This window comes from Ascaphus truei, chromosome 4 (genome assembly GCF_040206685.1).
Source record: "Ascaphus truei isolate aAscTru1 chromosome 4, aAscTru1.hap1, whole genome shotgun sequence".
NCBI classification, from domain to species: domain Eukaryota; kingdom Metazoa; phylum Chordata; class Amphibia; order Anura; family Ascaphidae; genus Ascaphus; species Ascaphus truei.
In genome coordinates, this window is record NC_134486.1 from 357,973,218 (window position 1) to 357,984,957 (window position 11,740).

The 11,740-nt window shown below is 38.1% G+C and overlaps 1 protein-coding gene across 1 annotated transcript; it reads left to right on the top strand.

Moving 5' to 3' along the window:
• Nucleotides 1-770: 770 nt before the first annotated feature.
• Nucleotides 771-5,782, top strand: SOX11 (SRY-box transcription factor 11). The gene has a single exon (XM_075598302.1). The coding sequence runs from the start codon at nucleotides 990-992 to the stop codon at nucleotides 2,100-2,102; it is 1,113 nt and encodes a 370-aa protein (XP_075454417.1). The 5' UTR covers nucleotides 771-989; the 3' UTR covers nucleotides 2,103-5,782.
• Nucleotides 5,783-11,740: the final 5,958 nt, after the last annotated feature.

Below are 11,740 nucleotides of genomic sequence, written 5' to 3' on the forward strand. Positions count from 1 at the left end.
AGACTCCTGATGGGCAGATGCTTTACAGAAAACTCCTTCTGGGGCTAAACCTTCAATGGCCTCCATGGTGCTCAGCTGCATTATGAAAGCACCACCCCCTCCAGTGTTGAGGTGAATTACTCACACCATGTATTGTTATCAGCCAGGTCAGAGAGGGCATGTAGACAGAATTTCAAGAGACTCTCTGTGTCAAACATTTGGATCAGTGCCATCATTTCTGTGACCAAGCTAAATGCATTGTACGCTCTTCTGTCCCGAGTAAAGTACACTTCACTTTATTTCAAAGCGAAATACAAAATAAAACTATTAATTTATTAATGTGTACCAAAATATATTTAACCTTCTTCACCAAGACGACCATTATGTAAAACGTGTGGGTATTAACGGCTAAAATATTGTACACTTAAAAGAGCACCCTTATTTTACATTTAATATAGATTTTGTTTTCCCCTTTACATAATTTTGCCACAACATACGGCCCCATCAGATGCTAAGTTGCAGGTCATGAAAACCCCTTAACTGCATAGTGGTCGAGGTTATCAGTGCAATGCGTTACAGGTCTACGCCAGCAGGGAAGGAGTTAAGAGATACAAACGCTGAGACTCGCCTGTGGTTAGTATTTTTTTGAGCCGCCAATATCCCTCCCACTATGAGATTTTGGCTCCAATGGAAGCAGGTGGGTGTGAGAGTACATGGAGCATGGCAGGGATGGGAGGGGCCGCTGGGATGCGATTGGTTTGCCGGCAGTGATGTAATCCATATGAAACCTCTAATAACTAGTTCAGATCCCAAGCCTGGAAGTTTTGCAGAAGGGAAGCACTCGCAGACTGGCTGGAGATTGCAAGGCAGGAGATTGCAGGGCTGACTTCCAGCTTTCTATGTAACCACTCTATGTAGCCACTCAGACTAAAAAAAGCCAAGTGCAGCATCAGAATAAAGTCACACATAGGAAACGTTGAAATAAAGCAAAAGAAAAAAAAAGTGACATCATGGTGCAGCAAACGGATAACATAGACACGGATAGCAGCAGCCAGCCCACAGAGGCAACAGATACAGAGGAAGGGGAGTTTATGGCTTGCAGTCCAGTAGCCTTGGATGAAAGTGACCCGGACTGGTGTAAAACGGCTACTGGTCACATCAAGCGACCCATGAACGCTTTCATGGTCTGGTCCAAGATAGAAAGGAGAAAGATCATGGAGCAGTCGCCGGACATGCACAACGCAGAGATCTCCAAGAGGCTGGGGAAGCGGTGGAAAATGCTGATTGACAGCGAGAAGATCCCCTTTATCAGGGAAGCCGAGAGGCTGCGACTCAAACACATGGCGGATTATCCCGATTACAAATACCGGCCCAGGAAAAAACCCAAAATGGACCCATCTTCCAAGCAGACACTGGGTCAGTCTCCGGAGAAGAGCCCCAGCACCAGCGGAAAGAGCACCAAGAGCTCGGGCAAGCGATGTCCCAAGCTGAAAGCCAGCAAGCCCGGGCTCAAGTCCCCGCATGAGTATGGGGATGACTGTGTGTTTGGCAACCTCAAGGTGAGCAAAGCTGTTAAATGTGTGTTTATGGATGAGGACGAGGAAGAGGACGAGGACGAAGAAGACGAGCTGCAGCTGAGGATAAAGCAAGAAGAGGACGATGAGCAGCTCCAGCAGTACAATGTGGCCAAAGTGCCGGCCAGTCCCACCTTGAGCTCCTCAGCAGAGTCTACAGAGGGAGCCAGCATGTATGAAGATGTGAGCAACGCTACATCTAACAGCAGACTGTACTACAACTTTAAAAACATCACCAAGTCCAGCTCAGCACAACCCACTGTTACCCTGGCTCCATCCCGACCTGGTTCTACCTCACCCAGCGATAAAGATGATCTCCTGTTTGATCTGAGCTTAAACTTCACACAGAACCCTCAGGCATTCGAGCTGGGAAACTCCAACTCAGGGAACCTGTCTCTCTCTCTAGTGGACAAAGATTTGGATTCGTTTAGCGAGGGCAGTTTGGGCTCTCACTTCGATTTCCCAGATTACTGCACCCCCGAACTCAGCGAAATGATCGCAGGGGACTGGTTGGAAGCGAACTTTTCGGACTTGGTATTCACGTACTGACTTTTTTTTTTTATTATTTGTATTAATATAATTTTGGGGATTTTATCAAAGAAGCCAGACATGGGCGAAAATGAAGACGATTCTGGGATCTCTCTTTTTTTTTTTTTTTTTTTAACATGATGAGGCGAATGTCACGATAAGAGGAAAATGAAGAAGAAGAAAGGCGCTGTTTGAAGATCAACGGTCTGGAAGATGGTCTCCAGAAATATATATTTCTTGGCAGCACAACTACTCAAGGGGGTCATTGGATTTTATTTTTAATTCTAAGATCTTAAACTGTTGGGACCATTGCTAATGATTTTCGTTTGATTTTTTTTTTTTTTTTTTGGGGAGGGAGAAAACTGATCTCTTCTATGCATCTGATTCTTTAAACTGCAGGGAGCTGAAACATGCAGATTGGACATGCTACATAAAACTGTGAACTGATTCAGATCAAAGTTTACTTTTACAGATCAACAAAAAAAAATTGTATGGTTTCACAATGTGATTTCTTGCCAACTTTTTTCTTTTTTTTGTAAATTGTTCCCTTATACCTCCTTGAATTCCAGACAACCCAGACCTCAGTACAAAAAAAATAAGGTATTGAAACATTTTTGATACATAGCAGACCTCAGTCTTTTTTAAAAATTAAAATATTTTCAAGCGTATTTTTGTACAGTTTAAAGGGAACATTCCTGCTGTCAATTTTTTTTTCTTTTTTTTTCAGTGAGACTTTCAGGCACTTCTATCTCTTCTCTGTTTTAGCATGCAAGTATGTTTTAACGTTAATGTCCTGGTAAAAGGATTAAAAAAAAAAAAAATGAAAAAATCCTTGCATCTAAAAGGCCTTGTGGTTTTAAACACTTTTTGTACAGCTATAGTTCAGATTTGTTCAATATTTGTAGTTAAAGATTTATTGAAAATGGTGATATAGACCTCAGAGCTGTTAGCTTAAAGATTGTATATGTTCTGTATTATAGTAGGAATCTATGTATATCATATGCTGTGATATTGTGGATGGGCCCTGATGGAAGGTATGAAACTGGATACTGCATTTTTAGCAAAGGCACATAATAAAGGTTTCTAATAATGTGCAATATAATCTGAAAAGAAACTAATACAGACCATCTGCATATTTTGTAGCAAATGATGGAAAAGCAGACTTGTGCACTGTCAACATCATTGCCTGTTTTCCTAATGCTGAAAGTCTGTATCTTGATGATTTTAATAAATCAGCTGGAACTGATAGAAACTGGTATCGCTGTCAATGTGTCTCTGGAAGAAGGATTGGTTAAAGGTGTTTATGCTGGTAAATAAGGGGTGAAAATATTACTTCTACAATAAACCAAAAACAGATAACGCTATTCATTTGTGATTAGGTATAAGGATATTGTATGCTGTTTTATACCTGGCTAGGCGATTTAAAAATATATATCAGGAATTTACTACTGTATATTGGTAAGTGCTTGATTTTTTTTAAACTTGATTAGCCAGGTATCGCTCAAAATGTATAGAAAGGGTATGTATATTTTACTCACCCTTTCTGTGGTGAGGAGGCTAGAGGCTACATGAAAAGACTGTGGGGGAAGGGCACATTTGGGAGGGTCTTGGAGATAAGAGCTAAAACTCCAGCTTGTGCAGTCTATGACTTTGTTACTTGGAAACATGACACCGGGTTATTGCTTTGTATGCAGTCAGAGTATGTATCCTGTCTTTAGGAACCTCTTGCCTTACCCCTACATATCTACATCATTTCACTTATATTAGACTGTTGGTCCAAACTGCTGCAGATCAAACCAAACTTGAAGATCTGGGGTGGGAAATGTGTCCATGGAATAAACCTAACATGCCACACATACAGCAGACTTGAAATGTAATATTTAGTGGCTAGAGCAGTGTTAATTATTCAAATACCTGGGGGAGGGCTGATCTAGTATACTGTGCAGACCATCTAGTCTGCCTGGATTGTAATTTCATACACTTCTCGTTACATTTATTTAAGATGAGGCTCAAGCTACTCTGGCGGTGTTCACTTTACCCAGGTGTATTGACCTCATTCTTGGAAAAGAAAAAAACATCATACAATGTTCACTAAGTGTCTCTGTGCTGAGCTCATGTTGCATGTATTCCCTTTGAACATTTAAAAATCAAATCAGAGAACCAATAGCACACTATTACATTCAATGCATGTTCCAGAACAGAAGGGGTTACATCATGTGTGCAGGCAAAGAATGATAAATGACCCAAAAAGGGGAATGTAATCCCGAATGTCATTGTTTTACTGTAAAATGTCACCTACGAATGAAACTGTAAAATCAATGGTGATATGTTTTATATCCTGCATTAAAGGCGGAGGGATGCAGAGTGATTTTCTGAGACCAGTTTTTGTATGATGCCCTGCCAAATATGAGCCAGATGAGGCAAGTCGCTGAAAGAGGTGGGCAGGGTTGATGTGGGTAGATCAATGCACCAAACTGACCGAGATCATGGGGTCACAACCATCAATAAAGTGGAAACAGCGGGGTTTTTTTTTGTTGCTCCTACAGAAAATACATTTGATTTGAGAAAGAGAAAACACACGATTTGCCTGTGCTTCCCAAGAAACCAGGCTCCTGCCAAATCATTAGGGAGAAGACGGCTATGTGATGGTCTTAAGGACATTATTCTACAACCACAATAAAACCTTGCATCTGTTTGGAAAGAAAGGCAAATGAAGATCTGCCTGGAACATTTTCTTTTTCTTTCAGTAAATGCCTGCACCCTCGGGGCTTTCCGCTCGTGGTGCCTATAGCAGGCACAGGAGGGGGGTTAGACAGCATCCATCAATAGCACTCCCCTCCCCCTTCAGACAGCTCTGCGTCTGCTACCTACTGAGAGGCGCTGGAAGGATCCACTAAGGGAAGAGGGAAACGTGTTGGCAAATAAAACCACTATACCGTTTTTATGACTATAAAGATCACTGACTTTATAAAGACTGCACCTTTCAATGTAGATTACGAGTTTATATTATCATGGGATTGTTCTAGGGGAAATACACCTTTAAAAATGATGTCATATTGTAGCCTCATATCCCCACACTTTGCAAATGCATTACGCCTTAGGGTCTGAATTCTATAATTGGTTTCTGCAAGACATACTTCCAGGCAAGTCAGTCTGCAGCCGGTCTGCTTCTCCTCCAGGTGGGGGAGGGGAGAAAAGGTGACATACATGGAGAGAAAAAAAAAAATTACACATCATTCCTGTTAACTTACATATGGACTCAGATATATGCTGTTATATTCGAATTCCATTTCTGGGATTACATGTTTTTGATCACACACGTGTCCTGGCAAAGGTCTGGGAAACATGTCCAAGTCACTGAACATCAGTTAACCATTTACTTGCTTGCCATCAAGCTTTCTATCCTGGGGGGATTTAACAGTTACTCAAGTATATATCCCCAATCAAAGTTATCTACCAAATGGGTAAAAACAGCAAATGGACAAGGTCTAACTAATCAGCTTGGACATCAGAACACCATTAAAGGAAAATATACACACAATACTCAGCAATTATACATTTAATTGTGGTTGAGTTACAAATGTGAAAAAGTTATTTCGAAAGAAGCACTTATTGTGCCAAGCAGTGGAATCTTGTAGCGTGAACCCTGATTTCCATGAATACTCTTTATCATCTGCTGCAAATAAATTGGTATTTTAATATATTGCTATTGTAAGGCTTCTTGTGTTGAAGGTCCAAAGCTGTATGCATTGATGCCTTAGCTGAGAATGTCGGGTTTAAAAAGTAAAATTATCTTTAGCTTTTCATCTGTTAAAAGAAACTGATTGATATGAGCTTAGTTCAGTCCTAAGGGTAATTATTATTAACCCACAAATAAAGGAGCCATCTGCTAACAATTACAATTCACTCTGCTTGTAATTTAAGAAGAAACTACTTCAAGACTTGTTTTAGATGAAAATCCAACATGTACAAATTGAGAAAGGCATAGAGAAGTGAATAATCTAAGACAGCAATATGTATTTTTAGTCAATCTTGTAAATAATGTCTTACAATTCATGTGAGCCAGTTAAAACATTTAACCAGCAAAGCTATTTATTTAGACGGAATTACTTTTGGCATGTTTATTTGTGAGACAGGAGAATTGTAGTGCCATTTTTTAAATATAGAATATTATTGTGTAAGCTAATTACATATTTATTCCTTGATCAAGAATCAAACATTACTTTGATTCATAGAAAAGTATATACTAGTATTGCCAAACTGTTAAATGTAGGCACATTATAGGCAATTAATTACATTGAAGAAAACCTTAGATCTTTTTTTCGATAAAATCAAAAAGCTTTGAAGTGCCCTTCTCTTTAGCCACTGGGTGTCATGCTGTGCTGTTGAAATCAGTTCACAGCAATAAGATGATAGGGTGAGGTGACTGAATTACCATCTTTTAGACTTAAGCCAAAGCATCAGGGTATATCTTTAGGGCACCCCTAGGGAATTTATGGTAGTATGCTCTAATTCTTTCTTTATTGCACTGTCTCCTCCTTTCCCTCACCAGAAAACCAATTCACTGGTATAAATACGTAATGAAAACAGCTAAGTCACAGTTTTATTAAAATCCGAATATAAAAACACCCAAACTGGTTTCTTTCTCCATCATGTACTTTCAATAGCCGTTGAGACTTCTGTTCACAATGCAGATACACTTGATATAGTAGAAAATTATGTTTAAATGCACTAAGATACCTTAATGGGATGTTTACTTAGAACAACAATGTAACTTAAGTAAAACATAATAAGTATTTGGTTTGTGATCTGAAATGTTAATGTACAATGAGTAAATGTATTATTCAAGTCATACATCCAAAAAACTAATTTGATTTTTCTTTATGACAAATTAATTTCAATACACTAAACCTATTTTTCATACAAACACAATTCCCCATATTGTAAAACTCATAGTTTAGTACTCAGTTGTGTTTATCCACACAGACAAGTTGCAAGACATTTTTTTTTCTTTACCAGCAAGAATGTTGACTCAAAAAACAGATTGTGTTGGCCATTAATTTGTTTAGTAAAACCCAACTCCAATCCTTCCAAAGCCTCTCACCTTACTTATCCCCATGTGGTACTTATCATGTAACCATGCTGAAAGGCTTCTCATATATTCTACCCCCTCCTTTTACATCCACTTTCATGTTCTGTATTTTAATACTCAAAGTTTCTGGTTAGCCACCTGATTAAGAGATTACTACTTTGGAATATAAATGAGCTCTTCAATCAAAGAACTTCCCATTTTAACTGTGTCTATAGTTGATGAAATATTGCTTATTTCTCATGTCTAGCACCTGGGTTTGTTATAAATGTCTTTATACAGAGAGACAAAAATCAATATTTTATTTTAATAGGACCACATATATTTTATCCAAATTAATATTTACTTAATATATGTCTAATTCAAATAATTTTTAAATGTTGCATATACCTCTATGTTGCAATGTTTCGTCTAATTTAGACTATGCTTATGGTATCCATTATCAGTTTATTACTGTTTTTAAATTAATCATAATTTTTGATGTTGCATCTGATCTCACTGCCCAATTCTGGTTCTTTTTTTTATGATTACTTTGTTCAAATCACCATCCGATTACCTGGTCTCATTAAAGATTTTAGCTTTTGATATAAAAGGAAATGTTGAGGACCATACTATTTAATTATTATTAGATTTAAAAAGATTATGTGGTTTATCAGCTTGTAATATATATTTATAGGGGCAGATAATTTAAGTCACTTGCTCTGTTTGTTTGGCCCACCTACCAGACATGACATCCTAATTGTGACTCATATTCAGTGACATTTAATATTACAGTGCTTTGAATTATTTTAGTGTTAGTATACACATGAGGCAGTAAGCCCTCAGGTCTAAGCATGTGGAAAATATTAATACATCTGAATCATTTGAGGTGATATATTATTATTTTTTTTTAGCTATTTCTAAATTGTCTTTTTAATAATGATTTCTGTATAACACTACCTGTGTTCATGAGTGGGCCATTTTTCTGAAATAACACAAGTGCAGATGAGGTATTTTTAGACATGTATATCATGTACTGTACACACCTTCTTGAAGGAGATGCTATTTCAATTGTTATTATTATATTACCCTCTCATCATAAGCCTTAATTGAAACACAAGTACATTCTGTGTCAGTATTTAAATATTTAACATTGTATTTTTTAACAAACATACAGAAAAACACTAATGTTGGTGAAGGCCCTGCGTAACTAAGGTATGTAAGAGATTAGACCGGGTTGTATGTGTGACTGTTTGGTATGTGTATGGTTTAGGATGGAAGCAGCTGTTTAGGGGCAGGCTTGGTTGGAGATCCGGGAGCTTCAGTCTTTCTTCTTTTAATGTGTCATATACTGTGTATGTAACTGGGAACACAGAGTAAAGGTGCAGTTCTACTTAGAATTGTATGTTGGGCTTTCTTAAATGTAAAGAACACCACACAGAATAGTGTCTGTCATGTAAACATTTAATCACTCAATATGCTGTGAAGCTACTTCCCAGTTCTGGTGAAGATTTTAGTCTCATTCACTTCAATAGGGTTAAAATGTTCTCCAGCCCTTGAAAATGGCTTCATGTCATGTTAATTAGAAGCCTTCCTGTACAGATCTAAATATCATAGAGCATACTGCTTTTCTCAGGGACTTTTACATAGCTAAAGAAAAAAAATGTGTCAGTTATTCCAAAGGCAATGAGGCACATGTTATAAGGGTTTTCTTAACAAAAAAAAAAAGAACCACATTGTCTGCAGTTTCAAGTGAAGGAAAGAATCTTGGGAGAGATAAAGGGGCATATTTACTAATTGATGTTCCGTTATTAGTAGAGATGGGTGAACCAGACCAAATCCGTTCACGGATTAGGCACTAAAAAATCCATGCAGATCAAGCAAAATCCACCATTGGATACAATCCAGGGGGATTTTTAAGAATCCGATCCACGGATTCCACAATTCATGGGCCGATTGTAAAAAATCCACACATGGATAAATCTGCAGAGAGCTATTCCCTCGGCGGATTAATCCGTGTCCGTATTTTGAACAATCCGACCACGTATTACAGATTGCTTTCTAAAACAAAATATAAAATCGGAAACTGCTGGTTTGCCTTTTTGAGACTGATCCGCGAACCAAACGAACCAGCCGATCCGAGCCGGATCCAAATTCACAAATAACATGTGCCCATCTCTAGTCATTAGACACCTTTCCCCCATTGGAATATACCTTCACTTGAATGGGCCACAAGGTATCTTTCACTGCCACTGTATTATGGAATAGCCCCACTTAGTAAATATGGTTCACAATGTAATAAAGCGTATTACCATGTACAATGAAGGTACCTATACACAGTTATAAACCATTCTAATGCACTTGACATTTGTATAGCTTCTAAGTATTCAGGTTTAAGATTTGTAATATTTGAGTGTGTACAACACGCACAACAAATAGAGTTCTTTGTGTTCAAAAACCTAAATGCTTAAACCAAAATGCATTATTATGCTCTATAGTGGTTGTTGCAAATTGTACTATTTATATATTAGCACTGAAAAAGTATCACACATTGCTGGGACACCACACGGGCGCACACACGGGCATACACACTATTTAAGTTATGATGGGGGGAAAAGGCAACAAGAAACCTCCACCGTTAGCATTAAGCCAATAAAGAATATCTCTTGTGAGCACATTCACGTGTCTTAGACAGGTCTGCACCCCTGCATTTCACCATTATCATCTAGCATACAGTGCTCCCACTGCAGCAAAGGATTCTGGGAAATGACATGCAAATGGGCACATAACGTGTCACCTTTTGTCTGAAATCCATTTTTACATGGAACCCTTAAAAGCAAATGCCCCGCTGTTCACACAACTTTTAAGCACAGCACAGCACTGTATATACACACACACACACATACACATATGTTACACTAACCTTCCTATACATTTCTGTTTATTTTAATAATCTATATAACACAGACTATACAGTACTGACACATACACCCCCTCATATAGATACAGGGGCGATACTCTACTAATGTTATAAAAAGGGAATAAGGTGAAAAATATATGAGCTATGTAAATGAAGTGGAGACATATATGTAACATTGTGAGAGTGACTTAGCATTGGTATTGAATTGTTTGCTGAAAAATAATGTGTACAATTGTTCCCTTTGGCATTAGAATGCACTTCACCTGAGTGGATATACAGAATAAATCAGACTGTAACTGTCTGACCTGGCAGGATTGTATATTTCCCTACATCAATCAGTCCCACTAACACTTAGCCAGGCAGTCAACAAATGTTTCACCCACCTAGCCACATGCTCTCACCAGGGCACTATACAATAATTTCTGTCATACTTTACTGAGACACATGGTTCCCTTAAATGCTTGCAAACTTTATCCCCTTACTTGAAAGGAGACTCCAAACAAGTTGGCCTTTCTGTCCCCCTCCCCCCACCCCCTTTAATGGCCATGATTTATATACCTGAAATGAAAAGTAATTCTGCACTGAGCAGTTATTTTTTTCTGTCTACACCAGTGAAATGTCTGTTTGTAAGTACTGTACTGTAGTGCAAACTGGTTTTTGGAAAAACCTGCCACCCGTAGAAGCCTGAAAAAGGAAATCCATAGTGGAGCCAAAAAGTCTGCTAGATGTATAAGGTACACTGAAGGGACAATGTGGCATTTTGGTGTTTTGACAGCAGAAAATAAAACCTGGTGAAATATCAAAATGATACAATTGTAAACGTGTTTACCAAAAGTGTTTTTTGTTCAGTCCATAAAATTCTTAAAGCAGCAGTTCCAGTTGGTGTTTTGTTTTTTTGTATTATTATTTTTATTTTCCCCTTTAATATGTGCATCAATACAATCCACACATTAAGTAATTAGCTAAGTTGCTGATCGATCCGTTCTCCTGCGACCGATCAGCGAAGATTCAGCTCGAGGGTTCACTAAATGGCTGCACAGGAGTATTGACTTCGTATCTGTGACTTTGTAAATTGTTGCTATAGAAACCAAAAATGCTTGTTACATTATAGTACTTTAAACATTTCATTCGGTTGTTTTAAAAAAGAAAATGCTACAAGTATTTTCTCATATTTGAGAAGTGATTTATAAAATTAAAAAAAAAACCACATGTAGTATAATGCTTGGTCAGCAGCTTTAAGACACTTAGTACACTTCAGGGGACCTATGTACTAATATATGAAGATAATGGGTGCTCTAACAGTCCAGAAAAAAATATTGTATTCTTTTATAATCATCAATAATAGGAATGACACATATAGCTCAATTGTGGAGTGGGTAAACTACTAGGTGAGTGTAGTATCACACTGGAGGCATAAGTATCCGGAAGGCAACAGAAAAAATATGTAAAAACACACTTCGCTGTACCTCACTGGAAATCACTGCATAATAAATCCAGCACTCACCCCAATACGTAGTAAGGAAGATGATCCATAATCATGAAGTATCAAAAGATCTTACCCACTCCTAGAGCTTGTTGTAATCCAGGTTGGCGTGTCCAGCCGCTTGTAGAGTTTCAAACAGTCCAGAAAATATACAAAAAAATGCACAAAGCAGCGCACTGCCCAGGGAC

What these genes read in the sequence shown, in the direction of transcription:
- SOX11 (XM_075598302.1), top strand. Translation starts at nt 990, where the DNA reads ATGGTGCAGCAAACGGATAACATAGACACGGATAGCAGCAGCCAGCCC.